The sequence below is a fragment of the Micropterus salmoides genome, unplaced genomic scaffold, assembly GCF_014851395.1.
Source record: "Micropterus salmoides isolate LMB-PRFRI ecotype aquatic unplaced genomic scaffold, ASM1485139v1 Ms_hic_scaffold_5, whole genome shotgun sequence".
NCBI classification, from domain to species: domain Eukaryota; kingdom Metazoa; phylum Chordata; class Actinopteri; order Centrarchiformes; family Centrarchidae; genus Micropterus; species Micropterus salmoides.
Genome location: NW_024044237.1, coordinates 12,100,681 through 12,125,076, shown reverse-complemented (window position 1 = coordinate 12,125,076; position 24,396 = coordinate 12,100,681). Strand labels below are relative to the sequence as shown.

Below are 24,396 nucleotides of genomic sequence, written 5' to 3'. Positions count from 1 at the left end.
AGCAGTAGAATAAAGCTCATGAATTATAGGCACAGATGTTTTAAGACTTACTTGTGGTTTGGATGAGCACATTTAATTTCAGACATCTGGGCCTTGAATGTTAAGCAGCCTACATCTATGCAGCCATGCCATGTCAGTAATCTAGCCAGTCATTTAACCATCAATGATAACAGTTTAATAATGATACTTGAGTATGTGGGCCTACAATGGATACATATCATTATGCATTATACATTTATTTCACACATTTGAAAAAAAAACAACATATTACACAATTTATACTGTAGGATCAATTAAAATTGGCCCACCAGGGGTCTGAGATGACTATTATTTGATTTTGTCCTGTCTCATCAGTAAAATCTTTGTGTACATTAAAATTGTAGGCCTATTGTCTCTAACATGTAGGCCTATCTTTAGAAATCACATATAGCCTAACAAACAAAACAATAGGCTACTCCACCATCATGAGCACCAATGATACACGACAATCCCAATGGCGATAATATATAGCACAGAGCACAGTCTATTTTCTCTCTCTCTTTACAGGACGATGTCCTATGGTCTGCTTCATGCCAAGTATCAAGGTTCACTCGATCACCCCCCTTCCCCTAGTCCCACGCACACACTCTACACAACAGTACTACTTTTAATGTGAACACATTTGAAGTGTGAAAAGTCGGGGTCTATTCTCCACGGGTGAAGTTGAAAATAAAAAGTACAAATAAAAGCTCAGATTAAAAAAAGAATCAACATGTCATCATCGCCCATCACTCCGCTGCGCCTGCCCCTTTAAGAGAATGCACTTGCAGCCATTTTCTGCTCTTTGTGTGGGGTGGATTAGCACTGGGTAGGTACTGGGCGAAACTAGAGCATCAATCGGCACAGAAGACGAGGGGGGGAAAAAAAAGATCAGCAAACGTTGGACCGCCGTCGCAGACCGCGACACCGTCCGCTCGTCTTCGTGTATCGCCGGACGGACATGCAATTTACAGGTATGTGGCAAACGTAGCGGTGGATGGAGCCGCAGCGCTGGGGATGTGCGCTGGATAGTGATGATGGCTGGAGACTGGAGAGGTGTTTTCTCCCCTCTCTCTTTCTCTTTCTCTTCATGATCCTCCTCGCACCGTGCGTCCCCTTCCCGTTACTTATCTGTCCAGGCACAAACAACCTCATTAATAGGTTGATCGCTGAGAAAAACGTCCCGTGAGCCCGGGATTGAGCGTCCCGGTTTCCGCGGATTATTCTGAGACATGAATGGGATCCCCGTTAGCTTTGCATCGGCGTCGTAGCTCACACTGAGAGATGGGTGGGGTGAGGAGAGGGTTCCTGTGTAGCAAGTGCACGCTGATGAAAGATGGATCGCGAAGAGCTGGGCGATTCTCTGACCTGATAACAGCGTTTTTCGCCGTACAGAGAGAGGAGATGTGCGGTGTGATACGGGAGGAGAGCGGGTTTGAGGATCCAGCTGGCTCGATTTCACGTCGCCGCTTTGCTCTTTCATCATTTTGTTGTTTTTTTTGTGTGTGTGTGTGTGTGGCTTTTTTCTCTCTTGTACCGCCGCCTTGACCCATCCTGCCGACAGGGCACAGCATGGAAATGTGAGCAAGCGAGAACCACACCATTATAGCCTCTCTTTTTTTTTTTTTCTTTTCAGGCCTGTTAGAGACGCACAGATGCACAAATGACAGGTTCACCTACTTCCGTTTTGCACAAATGTCTAAACACTGCTGTTCGCTTTTATGCTGAACTCTCCGCCGGATACCTTTTTCGATTCTGTGGTCATTATGCATCCACCCAGTGACACAGAGTTAAGCAATCAGAATATGCTGCTGTTGCAGACTCTCTGAGTTGTAAATCTGTATGCCAGCCCCTCACCAACAAGCAGTGATGTAATGACGAAGCTGTGGATGCTTTGCTGCTGCTAATACTGCTCCATACTAAATGAAATAAGCACCATAATTACAGCTGCAACAATTTATCGTTGAGTTGTAAACTGTTCAGTGAGTCGCCAACTATCTTGATGGTCCATTAATTGGTTTGAGTGATTTAAAAAAAAAAAATTTTAAGGGGGGGGGGGGGGATTCTCTGATTCCAGCTTCTTAAATGTGATTTTATTAATTTATTTTTTGGTTTCTTTACTCCTCTATGACAGTAAACTGAATATATTTGGGTTAGGGACAAAACAAGACATTTGAGGATTTCATGTTGGGCTTTTGGGAAACACTGATCGACATTTATCACAATTTCCTGGCATTTTCTGGACCAAACAACCAATCTATGAATCCAGAATATAATTGTCAGATTAATCGACAATGGAAATAGTCGTTAGTTGCAGTCCTAACCATAATATTCCACTACTTTCTTGTCACGTCCAGTTTAATAATATAGCCCCAAATCACACATTTGTCTTAAAGTGCTTTAAAATCTGTACAGCATATGACGCCTTCCTTCCTTAAACCCTCAGTTTGGATGTGGACCCCCCCCCCCCTTATTTACATTCTCCTAATGGCAGATGATGTTGCTTTAGGTTTTTTGTTTATCCTCCTCATACATGTCAAGCTCGGTCACATGAGCCAGGCTTATGTGTCCACCACCATTACATATTCATGTGATGTTCATTGTTGTTGGTTTAAAAGGAGAGCGTGACATCCAGGGGATCATGAGACAACAGCAGTTTTTGCGGGGCTGGTCTCTGAAATGACAATCAGCCTGTCAAATACCTCAACCAGCCAGCCAGCGTCCTGCACATGATGACACACTATAGTCCTGCGCAGATGCTGCTTGACTTCTGTGTGTGTGTGTGCATGTTTGTAAGGGAATGCGTTGTAAGTGATCATGTGTATGTGCACGTTTAAATGCCTGTCTTCCACGCCGATCGGCTCTTATCTTATTGTGAGGTTGAATATACATTACAAAGCTAGCCTTGGGGGGGGGGGGATCCCATTGAGTGTTGTGACCCACGAGTTGACACACTTTTTCTCGCTCCCTGTCTTTCTCTCAGGCAAGATGTATCACACAAACGCCTAGCTGCACACACTGGTCATGATTTTTTTTCTACAAATCATCTGTGCTAATGCTGCTTTTTGCTATTTTTATACTTTTCCCACTGTGCCTCATTCTTCTTTTTAGCTGTGATATTTTGAGCACTTCCTCAAAAACCCTTGTATTCTCATGGTAAACCATGCTGTCATGAGTATATCTGACCCCAAGCTCTTGCTTTAGTTATAATGGCAGGTTGGCCAGGGGGGGATTTTGCCATGCATGTCATTGATGTTCTGTGTTTAATCTTCCAGAGAATCCAACTACTGTGTGGGATTTCTTACAAAAAAAAAAAAGTTGTCTTGTGTGGTCTCACTTAGTCGTTGCGGTGTGCAAACAGGCCTACAGCTAGGTTACCAAATGTCCAGAAGGGAATGAAGGGGCCCTTTGCTTCGTAAAGATGCACAGGCACACACAGACAGACACGCCAACTGTTGAAAGGAGTCGGTATAGGGTGGGAAAGTTTATTCAGCAAACCCAGGCTTCAGTCTGCGTCTGTATTCCCAAGGACAGATGGGAGTTTAGTGACACTGAGCATGTTTGTCTGTCTGACAAAAGCCCTAGCAGCAAGCTGCGTGTTTCATTTTCTATAAGCTGGATGGTTAAAAATAACCAACTGGTTCTTCGAAGAACGAGACAATGTCTGAGTCCAAGGTTGTGAAGTCACAGCAGAAGAAAGCATACAAGAAACAACTGTCTCCTTTTATTTAAACATTACTAGGTTACAGCAGCACAGGGCCTTCATCAGTACACACCAATATCTTATCAGACCTGCGGGCCTTTTACGTAATTAATTTTCATAATGGCAGTATATTCAGATTAGTCACATCTTCAGTGTTACTCAGACTATTGAGCAGAAATCAAATGTTTCTGCAAAGGACTACAACTCCCCGCATGTCAGTGGTCTTGTATGCTACAATGAAAAATAAAAAATAACGTCACCAATATGAACTATACATTTAATGGCAGAAAAGGATATAGAACAACATATATTTGGCATAGGAATCCAGTAAACCTCCAAATGAACTCTAGATAATTTTGTCACTCACTAAGTAGCGTTACAAGTTTGATGACTCACTTGTCTGAGTTTGGCCTTGAGGCTGGTGATTTACCTCGTGCAAATATAACCTTAGTGTATGTTAACGTTGACTGCTGTGTGACAATCTGACAGGAAACTCCACCCAAATCATGTTAGTTTGCATGCGCGACATGTCTCAGTGAATAAAAGATGTAGGCATGTGTTGTTGTGGGGTTAAAAACTGAACTCTATTCTCCAAGTAACTTTTCATCAAAAATAGGCAGCAATTGGAGTTAACATACAAGTTAAAATACACCAAAGTTAGCCAGAAATCAATGTAATTGGTCTTTCTTCTCTACAAGCCAAAGACCCCAGAGTTACACCGTAGCGGGCCACATGGTAATAACTAACTTTCGGGCTGATGTTTGCATCTACAGTGTCTATATGTGTCATTAAAGTTACAAATAGAAACATGATCTTTAATTTGAAGTAAATAATTATATTTCTTTCACATTATTATTATTATTATTATTATTATTGTCTATGAAGATTCTCAGTCATCCAGGTCATAGTTATCCAACGAAGGTTAAAGTCAAGGGCAACTGGAATTGGTTGAAGATACTGGAAGACATTTCGTCCCTCATCCAAAGGAAGAAATAATATCGTTGGTTATTATTATTATTATTTGTCAACATGTTGCTGCTTTTACACTTAGATGTGGTGACGGCCACTTGTCTTGTGTATTACAATGGAAGTAGGCAGGCTCACCTGTCTGTTCATTCATTAGTCTGTGACTGACTTTCAGGGAAAATGAAAGGCTGTTTGACTATATAAGATCCCATAACCTGACTTTATCTGTGTTAAATATAAAATGACCATACCCCTGTAACAATTTTACAACTCGATGCAAAATGCTTTACCTTCAGTTACTGGCAAGGAGAAGAGAGACAGCCGTGTTTTATTTTACCTGCCTCTTTTCTATTTGCTGTTTGGCCCCTGGCCCTCCCAGTTCTCTGTGCTCTCTCTGGCTGTGAATATTAAGCTGATTATCAGCCCTGTCTGCCAGGTCAGACATAAAAGGCATATTTCTTAGAGGCACATGACATACGGGTGGGTCACACACACACTGCTTTGGCTGGGCAGGTGTTTTATAATGAGGAAGAGGGCACTGAAATGGCTAGTCTGTTTCAAGGGGGTCTAGCGATTTATTCCAAGGACAGATCAGATGGAGTACTGTCATGATAGCTGTGAAGCCTTGAGATAAGATTAGATTAGATGTTCCTTTATTGATCCCCCGTAGGAGAAAAATGCAAAAATGCGTGAGTACGCATTAGCTGCATGTACATTCTGTGTTTATATACACCACCCAATATTAATTGTGATTGATTGAAACACAAAAAAACAGCTTGTCTTAAGTGTCTGTGAAAAAAATGCATTTGCCAGTTGTTTTGAAAGATAATGATACACATCCGTTGGAGGCCTGTCAAATGTCATTCACTGCCAGAATGCTCTCTGCCTCTCTCAGATCAATGAGATTTCCAGGTCTAGGCATTTCAAGAATTATACGCTTTACATATGCCTCTAGTCAAATAAAAAGGTAGAAAGGAAACAGTGAGTGGGCTCTGCCCTTTACTTCCTCACAGCTTCAGTCTAGTTTTGAAATATAGTAAAATGGGAGAGGTTACAGTTGAACACACAGATATGCTGCACTAATTTTCATAAGAGGAAGTGGAATTGTCTAGACATGTCAAGAAAAAGAAACATCACATGACCATATTATTTATTCAATTTTGACGTCACTTTTTCTCATTTATTTGATCTGTTGATTTTCTTATTACTTTTAGATAACTATTTCAACAATTTTTCATTACTTTAAAGGTTCAAGAGTGTAAAATTTAGAAGGGTATAGTGACAGAAATGCAACGTAACATATATAACTATGTTTTCAGTGGTGGGGGGAAAAGACCTTACATAATGAACCATTATGTTTTTATTACTTTAGAATGAGCCATTTCTATCTACATACACTGCGGGTCCTCTTACATGGACGTTGTCATGTTGCGCCGCCATAACTGAAACGGAGAAACGGCTAGAGGGCAAGTTTCGTCACTACATTGGATACATATGAAGAAGAAGCAGAACAACAAGTAATGTTATTAGTAGTCCTCTGGTTTATTAGAAGTAATAAGAGAAGTGAATTTTGGACAAATAGAGGAACACACGTATTATTTAGCACAAGGGCCGACAGAGCGTGTCGACAATCGTAGCTTCTCCTACATGCGTGGAAAGAGAAGGGTGAGCGGTGCCTGATTGCATTGATGTGGTGTCGGGAATAATCAGAATCTCTTTTTCTTCCTTAAAACCTTATTTTTTAAAAGAAAAATAAAGTGTACATGGGACATAAAGAAGCATACAGAACTGCAATTGGTGCAGAATCATGTATTGCATATACATATTTTACAAACGTAATTTGTAAAATGGTGATAACGGTTAGTTTGTTGTCGATGTAGAGTGAACTAGGTGTCTGTGTGTTGTTTGTACGTTCTGATAATGCTAATCCAACACGTCTTTGTCGTAGCGTCCATGTTGATTCCACATTCCATGTTGATTCTTACTTATGAGCACATGAATACACACTGAAGTAGAAGTAGAAGAACGACTTCACAACTCTGGAAGTGGGACCATCCGAGGAGCATGTGAATGCACCATGAGCTGCTGGTTCCAATTTGCAAACCTCACCACTAGATGCCACTAAAACTTACACACTGAACCTTTAAGCTTACTATTTCAACCATTTCCTCATTACTTTTTGCTAACTACTTCACCTGTTTTTTACTTAGTAATCCATTACTTTGTATTAGTAGTTGAAGCACATAGTGTGCAGCTATTCCGACTCAATATGTGGATAAATGTGTCTAACCAAACAGTATTTTCTAATCTACCGTACTACACAATCTCTCCACTAACACTGGCAACTACAGAATAACCCCCGAGGTTCAAGCGTCCTTGTTGCATATACAGTACCAATTCACATCTTTCTGTAATGGAGATTTTTCTGCGTCCTGTTCTGATAACTTTGCTCTCTCTTTCTCTATTTCTGTCAGACTGGGGTGTTGTGTGAGTGACACCTTGTTACCATGACGACCCACGTGACCCTGGAGGATGCTCTGTCCAATGTGGACCTGCTGGAGGAGCTACCCCTCCCTGACCAGCAGCCATGCATCGAACCCCCTCCCTCCTCTATCATGTACCAGGTACGCAGTCTCTCACACACACACACACACACACTGTCACCGCCATCCACCATTGTCCCCAATTGTTCAGACATTTTCAATATACCCCTCTGACTCCTTTCTCCCTCCTTCTGCAGGCTAATTTTGACACCAACTTTGAAGACAGGAATGCATTTGTGACTGGCATCGCCCGTTATATAGAGCAAGCTACAGTCCACTCCAGCATGGTGAGATATGTCTATATTTAAATAGTTGCTGTTCCCCTTTCAGTAAAAACAAAGCAGGCTGTGGGAAGCACCCTCACGCCCTTAAAGAGATCCTTGTTTTTCGTGAATTGATTATCATTCGGCTCTTTTGTTTGGATTTGGCTAGGCCTGTGGCAGGACACACACATACACACGCACACACACACTTCACTCACACTGTGGTGAATCAGGCAGGCAATAGACCAGAAAACCTCTTTCCCCTGATGGTGAATGAATGGAGAGTGTGATTTGACTGGCAAAGAGGGGAAGTAGAACTTTATTTAACCTTGTTTAATCAGGAAGTCCCACTGAGGTTGAAGCTGGTCTATTTGAGGACCAATCTGTCTCAGTCTGTCTCTGTCTCACCTACTTCTGAATGGAAGAAATGTTTCCCCACTAAAATATTTAGCACGCCTAATTCACCCTGGAATGTGTGACTTGTCTGAGATATATTATATCTTATAATTATCCTCTAATATTTGTGTTGTCAAGTGCCTTTGCAAGAATTTCCATTTATAACATACACATGTGAGACAAACAAGAGTTACAAGCAATTAAGGGATCCACTCAAGGGTTTTGTCAGTTTTATATTTGCTTTATATTTTTTTGTATTTTGACTCTTTGTGCAGAATGAGATGCTGGAGGAAGGACATGAGTATGCTGTGATGCTTTACACTTGGAGAAGCTGCTCCAGAGCCATTCCCCAGGTAACACAAACACACACACAATTTGACTTAATATGATACCTCATCTCTTACTTTTATCGCATCCTTGTCGAATTTTCCTTTCCTTCCAATCTTGTTAAGCAGACTGAGACGCTAGTATTAAAGCGATCAGAACTGCAATTTCTCTGTAAAATAAAAACGTCTGTGACTTGAATTTCTGTGTTTGTCAACTGGTGCGTTCAGCCTGCAAGTTCACTTGGCACCTGGTTGAGGAGCGAAAAACACAGGAAAAACCTCACAGAGCTGTGTAACTACAGTAGAGGTTGTTGAACATGCAATGTGGCTGTTCTCTTACCCAAACCCACTGTCATTCGGCCACCGAATAGGTAGCTCATCTCTCAGCGTTTTGCCTCTGCTCTGCATTTACTTGTTTTGACTAGTCTAAGAGTTCAAATTAATCAGAGATCCCCCTTTTTTGGAAATATATTGAGTTCTAATCTAGTCATTGATTTGGAAAACATGTAAGTAGTATATATTGCAATATATAATTTCCCCAAATTGGACAATTACAGCTTATACATACATGGAAATGGGAATCCTTGGTGGTGGGGAAAAAATTGATTTGTAGTTTACATGCAAACAAACTGTAATGTTGCATGAACCAGCTGAATTAAACTGGAGTGCTGCTGCAAAATCAGGCTGTGTGATGGCTCCATCTTGTGTTTGGTAGGTGAAATGCAATGAGCAGCCCAACAGAGTGGAGATCTATGAGAAAACGGTGGAGGTGTTAGAACCAGAAGTGACCAAGCTCATGAAGTTCATGTACTTCCAGGTAAGACTGCCTTCCAGTGGCGGAACCTGAAATGTTTGAGAGCCATTTCAGGCGAAACTTATATCGATTTCAGAGTTTGCATGTTAGGTGTCCCATGTATTCTTGACAATAAACAATTTCATATAAACTGATTTCTTTGTCTTTACAGCGGAAAGCCATAGAACGTTTCTGTAGTGAAGTGAAGCGTCTGTGTCACGCTGAGAGAAGGAAGGACTTTGTGTCTGAGGCATACCTGCTCACTCTGGGCAAATTTATTAACATGTTTGCAGTGCTGGACGAGCTGAAGAACATGAAGTGTAGCGTTAAGAATGATCACTCTGCCTACAAAAGGTAGAGAACCCTAAGTAAAGGAATCCTTATGGTCAACATTGTGGAATAGCTTCGTCAGTGCCGGGTTACCATGTCTCTCCTCCTCTGCCTCCAGGGCAGCTCAGTTCTTGAGGAAGATGGCCGACCCTCAGTCCATCCAGGAGTCCCAGAACCTCTCTATGTTTTTAGCCAATCACAACAGGATCACTCAGGTTGGTGTGCGGAGTCTGGGCTGTCTTTACTCCGTGTGGTGTCAAAAAAAAACAAACAAAAAAACCCAAACAAAAACAGTGTAACTATGTGAGGACACAGTCAATGGAAGATTGACTTTTTGAATGAACTAGACTTTTTACACGCTGTGCCGCAGTTGTAAGGTGATTCAAGGCTGGGTTTTCTTTCAGTGTATTTTTGTAAAAAAATTAAATAAAATTATAAAGCCCAAAAGACCTTTTGATCTAAATGTTGAGTCTGTAATAACACAGAATTACAGTAATCCTCTAACCTAATACTCCAGGAAATGACTCATAGATAAAGTGAGCGGATGAATGACACATTTGCACTTGGTGAAGTGACTGGCCCAGTAAAAGCCAATTTGAAACATAACGAAAAAAACATTGTCATTTCGCTTTTTTTCTGATTGCATTAAAGATGAACTTCTTGAATTTCAAAGTATTTGTGTCGTATTGTTAATGTTGATACTTAGCTATGTATATGTGTGTCTATATGCAGTGTAGCATGAGCCCTTTCTGGCATTTGCCTGTAAATGAATTTATCTGAAGGTGACCTGTTGTCCCATCTCTGTTTCCACATAGTGCCTGCACCAACAGTTAGAGGTGATTCCAGGCTACGAGGAACTTTTGGCAGACATTGTCAACATCTGTGTAGACTATTATGAGAACAAGATGTATTTGACACCCAGTGAGAAACACATGCTGCTTAAGGTAAACACCTATTTTGACATCTTCATCTGCTGCCAGTGTATAACCGCTAACCGTCTGATCTTTAGTTGGCTAAACGTCCTTTTTGCTGATGTAAAACAAACCCCCCTTCTCTCTTTGTGTGTCAGGTGATGGGCTTTGGTCTGTACCTGATGGATGGGAACGTGAGTAATATCTACAAACTAGATGCCAAAAAGAGGATCAACCTGAGCAAGATAGACAAGTTCTTCAAAGTAAGGCTTTTGCTTTTTCAGCATCTCTTTTATCCAGGGTTGTAGTTGCGTGCGTGACGTCAGTGTGAGCTGTTCTCCCCTGTGTTGTTCAGCTTCAAGTCGTGCCGCTCTTCGGAGACATGCAGATAGAGTTGTCGCGCTACATCGAGACAAGTGCTCACTACGAAGAAAACAAGTCCAAGTGAGTGGACCTGTCTGGCCATCTAAATTACAGATATGCTCTTAACCTGTGCACCATCTGCTCCCGTCCAATCCTCCATCTTCTCCATTTTGTGCACAGGTGGACGTGCACCCAGAGCAGCATCTCGCCGCAGTACAACCTGTGTGAGCAGATGGTGCAGATCAGGGAGGACCACATCCGTTTCATCTCGGAGCTGGCGCGCTACAGCAACAGCGAGGTGGTGACGGGCTCGGGCCTGGACAGCCAGAAGTCCGACGAGGAGTATCGAGAGCTGTTCGACCTCGCTCTGAGGGGTCTGCAGCTGCTGTCCAAGTGGAGCACGCACGTCATGGAAGTTGTGAGTAAAAGCGAGGGATTGATTGTGTGTGTGTGTGTGTGTGTGTGTGTGTGTGGGTGGGCGGGGAAAAAACGTTTGTGCAGCAGACAGTGTGTGTGGGTTGAGGTATTAAAATGTTTGTGGTTTTTGCCATTGATCGTAGTAGCTTTGATCTATTTATAGTGCTTTTCATCTCTTTCAGTACTCGTGGAAGCTGGTGCATCCCACAGATAAATTCTGTAACAAGGACTGCCCAGGCACAGCGGAGGAGTATGAACGGGCCACGCGTTACAATTACACCAGTGAGGAGAAATTTGCCCTGGTGGAAGTCATTGCCATGATTAAGGGGCTGCAGGTAAACCACATACAGTATATGAATGGATGCAGATAAGCAACTTATTTAGTCAGAAAATTTTAGCAAAAATGAAGAAACAGTTTTGATGTCATCCGTTGTTGAGCTTAAACGAAACGTTTGACGTTTTGGGAAAGACACTTATTTACTTTCTTGCTGAGAGTTGGATAAGAAAATCAATACCACTCAGATATCCGTGATATCTGTCAAAGCTACCACTCACAGAAGCCTGATAGCTTAGCTTAGCTTAGCATAAAGACTGAAACAGGGAGAAAAGGTTAGCCTGACTCTATCTATTCTTGGATTTTGGATTATTCAGTGAGGAAGAAGAAGTTACTGTAATATAGGAATGTGAATGTATAAGAAGTATGTTTTTTTTTTTAAATTGTTATGCAGAGCCAAATATTTTTAAATGTCTTAAAACATGTATGGAAGGCAGTTTTTATTGACAGACATGAGAGTGGTATTAGGCTTCTCATCTAACTCATCAAAAGCGAAATGCGAATGAGAATACAAGTGTGTTTCCCATAATGTCAAATTACTCCTTTAATAGCAATTTGATGATCAGTAGTTCTTATGACCAAGATGACAATGATGATCATGGCGCTGTGTAATGAACTGTGTAGGTTCTGATGGGCCGAATGGAGTCGGTGTTTAACCAGGCTATCAGGAATACCATCTACGCAGCGCTGCAGGACTTTGCCCAGATGACCCTTCGAGAGCCTCTGCGCCAGGCTGTACGCAAAAAGAAGAACGTCCTCATCAGGTACACACGCCACATTGATGATTGGATCAAACGTGCATTGAAGCTGCCTATTGAACCTGAACTTATTGCTCTTAAGACTTAAGGTATGTACAGTATAATCCTGTGTTGTTTGTCTGTAGCGTTCTTCAGGCCATTCGAAAGACCGTCTGTGACTGGGAAGGGGCGAGGGAACCTCCAAATGACCCCTGTCTGAGGGGAGAGAAGGACCCAAAAGGGGGTTTTGATATTAAAGTGCCCCGCAGGGCTGTAGGACCCTCCAGCACACAGGTGAGACACGGGACAGAAATGGGTTGTAGCAAATTCCTAAAGTGTAGCGGTTTACCTATCCACCTGACGCTGTGGTAAATGAATTGCTTTACTTTATGAATTATCTTTATCTTGCAGTATTGTTCGCTTTATAAGGATTGTTGTGCCTTCGGCCATTTAAACTCAACACCTGTGAGGGATCATGGCCATATTGTTTCTTACTTGCCTAAAGTGCAAATGCCCAAATGACTTCACCAAAAAAAAAAATTCAAAAACCCATATTTGCTCCAACAAGGGTGACTGGGGAAAGAAGATGAAATACTTTTGTCTCTGACCAAAACAAAGTAATTAAGTTCAAACTTTAGAGCAATCTTCGAAACTGGTTAAAATTTTACTTCCCCAAAATTTGTCTTATGTACCACACTTCTTCTGACTTTAGACACTCGTTTTTTGTCAGATGAGACTCGTCATTCGACAGGCGGTGTGAGAGCAGAGTGAGTTACAGCGGACAGTGTAACTAGGCAACGCTCTCCTATTTGCATCATGTCGACACCAGGACTGGACAGGAAGGAAGGGTTAGGAAACGAGAGAAAGAATGAAGCTGTTAGAGAGTTTTGTGGCTGCTGAAGTGTTTCGCTCTGGACTCTCTCTACTACAGCTAAATGGCTTGTTATATGTTGGACATCTTTGAGCAAGGTGTTAATTGTGAAGGTTCAAAATATTTCCCCCATTCCTTTTCTTTCCAAAATAGTGCAATTGTTTTTCTCTTCAGTCAACCCCATGCTTCTAAGTAAAATCAGAAAATTGCAGTTGTATTTAATAATCTGGTGGCAAATGATAAATAATGGTTTATTTCATTTGTCTCTTAAAACTTTCAGTGAGTAATGGAAGGTTTTTCACTTTTTATATGTTTAACTTTGACTTCCCTCTGCAGCTGTACATGGTGCGCACCATGCTGGAATCACTGATAGCAGATAAGAGTGGCTCTAAGAAGACTCTACGCAGCAGTCTGGATGGACCCATAGTGGTGGCCATAGAAGACTTCCACAAACAATCCTTCTTCTTCACGCACCTGCTCAACTTCAGTGGTGAGTAGAAACTCTCAGCATAGATCTTGAAAAAAAACAAAAACATTCAGAACACATCGAGGCCAAGCTTCTTAAAATGACCTGACGTGTTTTTAAATGAATTGCAAGACTTTTGAAGTAATTCCTTCCTCTTCTGCTCCCTGCGTGTGTCTTTCCACTGTTCAGAGGCCCTGCAGCAGTGCTGTGACCTCTCCCAACTGTGGTTCAGAGAGTTCTTCCTGGAGCTGACGATGGGCCGCAGGATCCAGTTCCCCATTGAGATGTCTATGCCCTGGATCCTCACCGACCACATCCTGGAAACCAAGGAGCCCTCCATGATGGAGTAAGGCAAAACATCCAGTGAACATGCTCGAGATTGTGTTTGTGCATTGAGACTTTATTATAACTCCAACCCTCCCTCCTCCAGATATGTGCTGTATCCTCTAGACTTGTATAATGACAGCGGCTACTATGCTCTCACAAAGTTCAAGAAACAGTTCCTCTATGATGAAATCGAGGCAGAGGTAAGGACTTAGGGCCGTCACTTGAATTAGTCTCATTTAGACCCCAGTGTTGCTGCTTAAAAACAGTGCCTTCATAGTGTTTTTCTTCTTAGGTAAACCTCTGCTTTGACCAGTTTGTCTACAAGTTAGCCGATCAGATATTTGCCTACTACAAAGCAATGGCTGGAAGGTAGGAGAAGTCACTCCCTCATTATACATTTGGAGTTATTGGCAGGATTTGCAGCAGTCTCTGCAAACCTCATCTACTAAATCGCATGCCGTGTGGTTCACAGTGTCCTCCTAGACAAGCGCTTCAGGGCGGAGTGTAAAAACTATGGCGTGATCATCCCTTACCCTCCATCAAACCGCTACGAGACGCTGCTCAAACAGAGACACGTACAGGTACTGGAAACATGAAAGCGGTCCTCATCAGGGCTCATCTAGGGTGTCATTATTTCTGTTCTACTTCTCATTTTGGCCTTTATGGAATATGTTTTGTTGCACTCTTATTTGTGTGAGACACTGCATTTCTCAGCCATTCCTCCTGTGTCATGCAGCTGCTGGGTCGCTCTATTGACCTGAACCGCCTGATCACCCAGAGGATCTCGGCAGCGATGTACAAGTCCCTGGACCACGCCATCAGCCGCTTCGAGAGCGAGGACCTCACTTCCATAGTGGTCAGATCACACACCACACTCCAAAACTAACAGTACATTAATACACACAATAGCAAAACCGAGCATTCTCCTTCATATCCTAAATCAACCTCCTCCCCGCAATTTCTGTATGCCTCCGTGACAGGAGCTGGAGTGGCTGCTGGAAATCAACAGACTCACCCACCGGCTCCTGTCCAAGCACATGACCCTGGACAGCTTCGACGCCATGTTCCGTGAGGCCAACCACAACGTGTCGGCTCCCTACGGGCGAATCACGCTCCACGTCTTCTGGGAGCTCAACTTCGATTTCCTCCCCAACTACTGCTACAATGGATCCACAAACCGGTCAGTTTGCCGGCGTATGTTTGTAGAAATACATTTTTGTATAGTTTTTTTTTTTTTTTTTTTCTCCTTTTGGTTTTAAACATCATTTTCTCTCCAGCTTTGTACGCACAGCCATCCCCTTCACCCAGGAGCCTCAAAGAGACAAGCCAGCCAACGTGCAGCCTTACTACCTGTATGGGTCCAAGGTATGGTGCCAGCTGATGACTTGTGTTTTATATTACGGTGAAGAAACCTAAAATCTTGAAGCAGGATGTGTAAAGGAAACCCGTCTTCCTACTGTTCCAGATTAACACTGTTTCTCTGTGGCTTCCTCTCTTCTCAGCCCCTGAACATTGCCTACTCCCACATCTACAGCTCCTACAGAAACTTTGTTGGCCCGCCCCACTTCAAGACCATCTGCCGTCTCCTTGGTTACCAAGGCATTGCTGTGGTGATGGAGGAGCTGCTTAAGATTGTCAAGAGCCTGGTATTTATCTTCATCTTCTGTTGCATCCCTAAAAACGTGCCTCCTTCCCTCAGTGTGCTGCCTTCCTAAAATTTATTCCTTTGTGCCCTCTCTTCCCCTTGCCTACTGTGTTCTATCCGTCTTCCTTGTCTCTTTGCAGTTACAGGGCACCATACTGCAGTACGTAAAAACACTGATAGAAGTCATGCCCAAGATCTGCCGCCTACCGCGCCATGAGTATGGCTCCCCAGGTAAGCATACATTCCCCACTGGTGAATAAAGTGAATAGAGGGGGGATTATGTCTGTAGAATTTATGGCACAGATTTCCGTGCCATTTAAGCTGTGATAAGTTATACTTTTAGATGCATAGAAGTGTGACGGACATTTTGAAAATAGTGAATTCACCATAGTCTGTTACTGAGAATTGCTAAGTTGATTTGTGTGGTTGCACCGGTCATGTTGTCACTTCACTAATTAATATGATCGCATTAATCTGGTTGGTTGAAGATGTTTTTACTCTTTCCCCACAACAATAAGGGGAAACCACTTCACAAACTGCTTTGCTTCAGTTAAAACTTAGAAAGTTACTCATTTCTGTATTAAACAAAACCTAGCAATAACCGCTTTACTGAAAATTGATTTGTTAAAATAGCAAATAACCCGAAACCTGGCCACCCAGGTCAGGAACTGACAGGGTCGTTTACGGTTAACAAAGCGTATGTGAAATTTAGTGAGAAGACGATGCAAACTGTCAGTAATTCGGACAGTCCTTTCATGCCTTTCAGCTTACAGGTTCATTCCAGGTGAATACAAGTACAATACAGCTGTGGCTTAGGGGGTAATGCGCTTGTCCCCTTATCAGAAGGGTGATGGTTCAATCCCTGGCTCTCTCAGTCTGCATGTCAAAGTACCCTTGGGCAAGATACTTAACCCCAAATTTCTCCCAATGGCAATGAATGTGTTTTGAAATTTTTTGTGTGTTCAGTAAGAAACGTGTTAAATTAAGAGAGCAGGATGTGTTCAAAATTCCTTGTGAGCTGCTGATTTTTAGCCATGCTAGCATGACGTTGTTTGTGTGTCGCTCAGCCCGCCATTTTGGTTCAGACTGAAATATCTCAACGACTAATGACAGTCCTATCAGCCTCTGTTTTGTGCTTTGTGCTACGTAGCAATGTTAGCATGTATAACTTATATTATACCTGCTTAACGTCAGCATGTTAGCATTAGAAATGTAAGCAGCGTGCTTATGTTAGCATTAAGCTCAAAGCGCTGCTGCGCTTAAGGACAGTCCCACGTAGTGGGTGTCACTGTAAACTCTTATTCTTGTTATTTAGATTTTTGTTTTTAACCCTTTCCCCTCACTTCACACTGAGAACACTCCTTCATGGTGGCATGGTACAAAAGGGGAGGACTAACTCAAATAAACTCTAATAAACTCTAATAGGCTACTTCTACATTCTCCTGCTTATAGCCTACTTACATACTTTTATTAAACTTTTTCAGTGCAGTACTTACAGTGAGGTATTGGTACTTTTATTTTTTAAAGGATCCTAAGTTACTTTGCTCACCACTGGCTAAAAAAGCCAAAGCTGCAGATTGCAAAGAGGTTGCAGAATTTTTGACTGCATTTTCAATAATACTTTTGCACACATTTGGCTTCACTCTCCTACATCAGCCACACTCACTATTTTTGATCACAGGCAAGTGATTTAGTCACGAATCGTAAAATCAAAATGTTAAAAAATAAAACTACAGTTATACCGCATTCATCGGGTCTAGCGCTGAGTAGTATGTAGCTGCAGTACCAGAGGCTGCAGTTTCAGGACCGCAATCACAAGGATCACGGAATTTACCCGGAAACAACACATTTTAATTTCTGATCGACTTAACGGCTCTGGCATTCAATAGGCTACAGAGAAAGATATGATCTCAGCACAAAAATGATTGATCTATTAAATGAATATAGTGGGGCAACTTCGAGGACGTTATCTCTTAATCTGATGATCTCTGTCATCACACGCGACTGGATCTCGCACACACACACACATTAACACAGCGTTCAGTCAGTGCGTGAGTGTGTGTGGTCGAGAGTGTGGAGAGAAAATGCACAGCAGAAAGAGAAAAGGAGGAAAGTGCCCTTAAATGCTGTAAAATTACAGATATCTTTATGATTAACTTACTTCTCAGCGTGAGAAATACAAGGTGTGGCGTGTGAGCGTGTGAACTGGCTGAACGGTGAATGTGTGAGACTTGAGAAACCTGCTTAAGATTGACATATTTTAGTGTTATCTTACACAAGCACATAAACAAAGATGCACAGAAATGCATTCCCAAATTTACCCGGAAACTGAACCCCACTTGAGTCAAATAAATGGTAACGGGCAATTTTTATGTTTTATTTTCAATACACTTCAAAGCGGTTCCATTCACTTTTTAAAGGTCCAGTGTGTTGTAGTATCCAATATTTGTGCATTTGACACATAACAGTTCAAAATAGCACTGTAGCAGCAGGACAGAGGGTCAGTGACCTTCTACGGGGAGAGCAGTGATTGGTGGTTATGTAGGGACTGAACCCTTCTATAGACTTTGACCTCTAACCCCTTGGTACCTAACAGATACCTAAACATATCCTATATAAGCTGTGTTTGATGTACAGAGAGACAGAGTGGCCATCGGGCTGGGTCACTCTCCAAGCTGCTGCAGAGCTTGTAATTGATGCTGAACTCCTTGATGTAATAAACTTTTATGATCAAGAACAGTGTCAAGTGGATTTCCTCTCAACACATCATCGCAGCATTATTGTTCGGACACCACAGTGTAATCTCTTCTGAGGATCTATTGACAGAAATGCAATATAAGATCCATAACTATGTTTTCAGTGGTGTATAAAGACATTTCATAATAAACCGTTGTGTTTTTATTACCTTTGAATGAGCCATTTATATCTACATAACCGCGGGTCCCCCCTTCCATGGATGTCGCCACGTTGTGTCGTCATGTTTCTACAGTAGCTGAAACAGACAAACAGCGCTACAGAGCGCATTTCGTCACTGCGTTCTTCTTGTTCTAGGTCTTGTAGAATTCAGGCAGTGTAGACACTCATTACTATGTTGTTGAAGAAGAAGAATTAATAAACAGCAGGGTCTGCAAATAAGCTTTGTATTGGAGCAATCTTTTTAACCATTAGGTCATGGGTGAGAATATAAGATGTAATATTAGACTTCGTACACAAGGTTGCATGTTCGATCCCTCCTTGGGACAATTTTCTTTTTTCTCTCTTCAACAAATAGATTATGCAGCGTTTCTCATGCTCACATTATGGCGTGTACTGCTGTGTGTGTGTGTGTGTGTGTGTGTGTGTGTGTGTGTGTGTGTGTTTTGGTGTTTGATCTTCATCCATCAACCTACGGACGCTTTATTAATTCCCGAGTATCTCCAGGCAGAGGACATTTAGAGGAATCACGTTTTCTGAAGGCTCGTTCAGAGGTGTGTCAAACAGGCTACAGACTCTTTTAATCTCATTTGGAATTTTTCAAATTAAAAGCTCAGTCCAAATCAAGCATTACAGAAAACGTCTCATGCTTTTATTTTGTAGGCAAAAACAACTAAAGAGGAAGTGATTATGTGAGTAACTGTTGCTGTGATAACTGAGATCTATTTCAGCAACACTATCATAGTATTTCATGATTTAAATTTTTTGCTCCATAGTCTGGCCACGGGCCAGATTAATATTGCTGGTGGGCAGTTTTGGTGAGGGTCCATAATCACAGAGAGAAGTAATGTTGTAAAATGCCTTTGAAAATGTTCTCTATTATGTGGTTTATATTGGACTGTGGTGCAACCGCAGTAGCTGTCCTACGCTCTTTGAAAGGGTAGGTGGCAGTGGTATTCTGGACAGATGATTGCAATTTGCAACCTCAGCGCTAGATGCCACTAAATCTTACACACTGAACCTTTAAACACCACTCTACTGTACTATGCATATGCTGCCTTTTAGAGTGCGGCCAGAGCTTGGAAACACATGATCTATTTTTCAACATATAATACAGGAAAAAAATAATGTAATTACCACTGAAAAGGATCAGACATGCTTTAAATTGTCAATCAGGCATACATAACTGTCACTTTTTAAAGCATAAAAGATGCTTTACCTTTGTACCTACTTACCTTGCATTTTTGTGCATTTCCTCACCGGCATCCGTGCATTTTGGCCCGGGCGGTGTGTGCAGATTAAAGGCCAGTCAGATGGGATATCCCTATGAGGAGGGCTTAGTAATCTGTAGATTACTGATGTTCTGTACCCTGAGTTCTCTACCTGGCTTACTGCCTGTGATCTTCTGTCAGCAGTTACTGATCCTCCCGTCCTCTGCTGTGAGGGCCTGATGCTCGGACCAAATGTGGGTCAGGGTGGCCGAGCAGATCCGCTGACATCATCCTGATTTCATCCCGGTAGCAATAGATTATCAATGACATGATGAGGCATTAGAGGGCGCTTACTGCTTGGCTGTATGTTTGACTGTAGGAATAAAAAGGTGGTTCGTTAATAGATTTTCTATGTGGATTTGGGGAGGTATCATGACTGTTTTTTTTTTTTTTTCATTTCTGCCATCCTAGGTATTCTGGAGTTCTTTCACCATCAGCTCAAAGATATCATTGAGTATGCTGAGCTGAAGACAGATGTCTTCCAGAGCTTAAGGGAGGTGGGAAATGCCATCCTCTTCTGCCTGCTCATTGAGCAAGCTCTGGTAGGACAATTCCTTTACAAATTTCAATTTCCCCTTCAAACTGTTGTTTTTTTCAAACTGTTGTATAATCATCCTATATTATATTATACCCCTGTCCCTGTCTCCCTCTTATTTTTGACATCTTGTGTTTATTTCTGTATTTTCTTGCCACAGTAGTTGTCTCCCCTTATTCCAGTGTTTTTCTCAAACTTTCCACTGTTAATTCCCTCTGTGTGGGACAGCTAATGTGTCGCTGTTCTTGACTGCAATGTTTTTGTGTGGGTGACCAATAAAGCTGGGAGCCTGACGGTTTCTGCCCAATTTACGATGTTGATTCACATCCTAATTTAACAGAAACAGTCAGGCGCCCCGGTCTATGTGCCCCCAAGTATGATTGATCTGTGTTGTTTTTTTGTTTTGTTATTTGCTGAAATACAACTCTATTTTTCATTACACGCTGGCATCAACCACAGGTGGTAAGGATTTAGGTTTTGTCATTGGTATCAAAATAACACAAGAGACTGAATGCCTTTTCTCTTATATCTCTTGTTGGTTTGGGCTGCTGTGTTTCTGTTAATTCTTTGGGTTTTTTTTTTCACCACGTTGTTTTGGCACGCAGGGTTTCACCTCCAATCAGCCATGGAAGCAAAAGGACTAAGAACTTTAGTGTCTTTTTAATTTACTAGGAATTAAATGGGGAATTTTTGAAACAAAAGCCTAAAGAAATGATGCGTATTTGAAATCATATTTGATCAGGACAGTTTAATAAAGATAAAAAAAGAACAAGAGACACATTTGGGTGCTGTATTATATACTCCTTATGTCCCTGTCTTCCATGGAAGAGGTGATAGTACATTTCTGGTTGGTTGTTGGTACAGCCTTGTGCTTAACTCTGCACTTCTTCCTCCATACTCCTGTCATGCCTCTGTCTACATAACACTACTCAGCTCTCACTCGTTCTACCATTTCTGTCTGACTGCACTAACCTGTGTGTTTGTGTGTGTGTGTGTGTGTGCGTGTTTGTGCGTATGTTTGTTTGGACTGCCTGTAGGGGTGTGCATGTGTGTTTGTGTTTCTAATTGCATGGCTGTCTTTTCTCATTCATCAAACGTTAGTTTCAAGATGCTGCTTCAAGTTGCATTTAGTTTGATTTATAGCTTGTTGTTTTGACTAACAATCACCGCGACGACCTCCTACTGAATTAGCTGGACAAGTGACTCTGTCAGCACTACTTCACTTAGCTAAAATACCACTAACACACTGACATTTTACCCAGAAGGATGAGAGTCTATTAAGATGGTTATAAACTTGACCTTTTGCTGCTAAACCAGATTAGATGGGATTTTGGATTTAGAGTGTGACAAATTATAATCCTGCTAATATTGACCTGTCTTAATAAGAATAGCCTCATGATACACACAGACATGCTCATTCACTTGTCTTATCTCCTCCTCTGCATAAGCTGTAGATGGTGTTGAATAATCCATCAGTATACTGCCATAGTATAAAAGCTCAGGGCAGTTTTTTTTTTCTAACTTTATGTGTTTTAAAATATGCTTTTAGAGGTATTGTTCTTAGTTAAATCTCTGTCTGCTTAATTGATTTTGAGACTATGTATGTACTATATTCAGCTGGAAGTAGTGGGCAGGTTCTTTTTAAAATTAACATCATCTTATTGCCACCTGCATGCTCTGTAAGGTTGCCCATAAAGCAAAAGTAGGTGGTGTTCTTTGAATTAAAATGACCCTGTCTTGTGATGTGCTTGAATCGTAGTCGCAGGAGGAAGTGTGTGACCTGCTTCATGCCGCCCCTTTCCAGAACATTCTGCCCAGAGTCTACATTAAAGGTATACAGGAGGGTTACAGGCAGTAAAATAAAGGCAGATGGGTAAAAAAAAAACAAGTCCAGTCCAGTGGCCATTGGTTTGTGTCATTTTTGTACAGTATGTACATGTCCCTCCTTATGATTGTGTTCCACAGAGGGAGAGCGTCTGGAGGTGAGGATGAAAAGGCTGGAGGCAAAGTACGCCCCTCTCCACCTTGTACCTCTAATTGAGAGGTTGGGAACCCCACAGGTGAGTTCAGCACCGTTCTGTCTTTAGCGGACACGCATAAAACCGGACAGATGAGGACAAATGTGGTCCTTTGTTTCTGCTACTTCATAGTGTATTCTGTATATCTACTACTTGATTAAACACTTTTCTTCCTTAATATTTTAGAACTAATAATAATAAAGTATCGTGGCTGCTTTTTACCAGCAAATTGCCATTGCCCGTGAGGGGGACCTGCTGACCAAAGAGCGTCTTTGCTGCGGCCTTTCCATGTTCGAAGTCATCCTGACGCGCATCCGCAGTTTCCTGCAGGACGGGGTGTGGCGCGGGCCCCCGCCCACCAACGGTGTGATGCATGTTGACGAGTGTATGGAGTTCCACCGCCTGTGGAGTGCCATGCAGTTTGTCTACTGCATCCCTGTGGGCACACACGAGTTCACAGCAGAGTAAGTGGCATCCGGCTGATGTGTGTACTGTAGGAGTGAGCTTGCAGTGTTGGTTTTTTTTTTCAGTTATCCACCACACATGCAGCCAATCATGATCTTAGAAAGTCTTAGGGCGCTATCTTGCACCCGGCGCAAAGCAACGCAAAGCGCAGCTCAGGTGTCATTGCTAGTTAGATTGCACAATGGACCAAAAAAACAGGTCTTCACTGTTATTCACTGTTGTTATTTTAGTGGCGCATTACTCAGATGGTAAGAGAAACGCTGTGCGCATTTACGCACAGGGCACAGCAGTGTAACTTCATTGATAATTAAAATCTCCTGATACGTCGACAGGATGAGTCAGGATCTACAGTTAACTCATGACGTTTAATGGAGGAGACAGCATCTATCTGTTTACAGACTGGAGTTCCGACACTAACACCACAGTAACATTAGGCTTCATGATCACAGACAGTTTTTATATCATGTCCACACTTCTATCCAAATCCCCCTCTCTGCTGTGAGTCTGCAATTCGATCAGTCAATTAATTGTTTTAATAATGTGCAATTCATCCGCCATTGCAATAGCAATGCGCCAAGCTACAATCGCACCTGGCTTTTAAAGGGAATGGACTAAGTAAAACTCTTTTGAACCATTTTTTTTCGGCCATTAAACTAGCAAAATTGGAGTTGGACACGCCCCAAACACAACTGCGCCACACGCTTCACGACCTGTGCTAAGATCGTTAAAATAGGGCCCACAGACATTTAAATTGGGTGATAGTTTGCAAATATAGACTGCAAATGCTGGGTAATATTTTACCCACAGTTGTGTTTGTTGTCTTTTATTTTTGTTTTGAATGCTTGAGCTTTTTATTCATTGAAATCACCAGAACTGGGCAAAAATGTGAAAGTTTTTACTTGTGGCTGAAGTGAAGTTTGTTTGCATGTGTATAAAGAGAAGATGTGATACAGCTTAAGGGAAACAGACTTTTTCGGTACAGATGTGTTAATGTTGCAGATAATGTTGCAGTATCTACTTCTGGTCTGTGTGCTGTAGACAAAGCATTCATAGCTTGCTGCCGCTCATGAAATGGCTCTACTGCAGTGAGATAGCTGACCACACTTAGGTTTAAGTCCAGACAAAGAGCACTTTTGCATTTTCCTTCTGTCACCATAGCAGCTGATAAATACACCACGGTATATTTGGATCAGAAGAGACAAGTCACTGTTACTTGTCACATCTTCTGGAATATATTTGCATAAAAGTAGTTGTTGATGTAAATGTGCACTGAATTGCATTTTATTTTGCTGTAATTTCTTGATTTTGTTTGAGACTTGCGCCTCATTTAATGGAAACATAATTTGTGTGTTATACGTGCTTTTGCCTTCTAGGCAGTGCTTTGGGGATGGGCTGAACTGGGCCGGCTGTGCCATCATTGTGCTGCTGGGACAGCAGCGTCGCTTTGACCTCTTTGACTTCTGCTACCATCTGCTCAAAGTCCAAAGACAGGACGGCAAGGATGAGATCATCAAAAATGTGGTGAGTATACTTGATCCACTACATTTACTCATACGCATAAACACACTGCTCACTATTGTCTGACTTATTCCTTTTCTATTTGCTTTTCCTTGACAGCCCCTGAAGAAGATGGCAGACCGCATTAGGAAGTACCAGATTCTCAACAATGAGATCTTTGCCATCCTCAACAAGTACATGAAGGCAGTGGAGACGGACAGTTCCACTGTGGAGCACGTTCGCTGTTTCCAGCCTCCTATACACCAATCCCTGGCTACCACCTGTTGA

At 42.0% G+C, this 24,396-nt stretch overlaps 1 protein-coding gene across 1 annotated transcript; it reads left to right on the top strand.

Annotated features, from left to right (window-relative positions):
• Positions 1-814: 814 nt before the first annotated feature.
• cyfip2 (cytoplasmic FMR1 interacting protein 2) lies at positions 815-24,396 on the top strand. Its single transcript, XM_038700201.1, has 30 exons — positions 815-992; positions 7,162-7,311; positions 7,428-7,517; positions 8,165-8,242; positions 8,931-9,032; positions 9,181-9,362; positions 9,457-9,553; positions 10,154-10,282; positions 10,408-10,512; positions 10,605-10,693; positions 10,793-11,030; positions 11,212-11,364; positions 11,988-12,127; positions 12,247-12,394; positions 13,308-13,461; positions 13,627-13,783; positions 13,868-13,964; positions 14,057-14,133; positions 14,237-14,345; positions 14,501-14,620; positions 14,745-14,944; positions 15,042-15,129; positions 15,267-15,410; positions 15,550-15,640; positions 20,005-20,135; positions 21,888-21,960; positions 22,094-22,188; positions 22,372-22,610; positions 23,985-24,132; positions 24,229-24,396. Exons 2-30 carry the CDS (start codon positions 7,195-7,197, stop codon positions 24,394-24,396), a joined length of 3,759 nt encoding a protein of 1,252 aa, XP_038556129.1. The 5' UTR covers positions 815-992; positions 7,162-7,194.

What these genes read in the sequence shown, in the direction of transcription:
- cyfip2 (XM_038700201.1), top strand. Translation starts at nt 7,195, where the DNA reads ATGACGACCCACGTGACCCTGGAGGATGCTCTGTCCAATGTGGACCTG. An exon ending in CCTCCTCTATCATGTACCAG is followed by an intron (nt 7,312 to 7,427) that starts GTACGCAGTCTC and finishes CTCCTTCTGCAG; the next exon opens with GCTAATTTTGACACCAACTT. An exon ending in CCATGATTAAGGGGCTGCAG is followed by an intron (nt 11,365 to 11,987) that starts GTAAACCACATA and finishes TGAACTGTGTAG; the next exon opens with GTTCTGATGGGCCGAATGGA.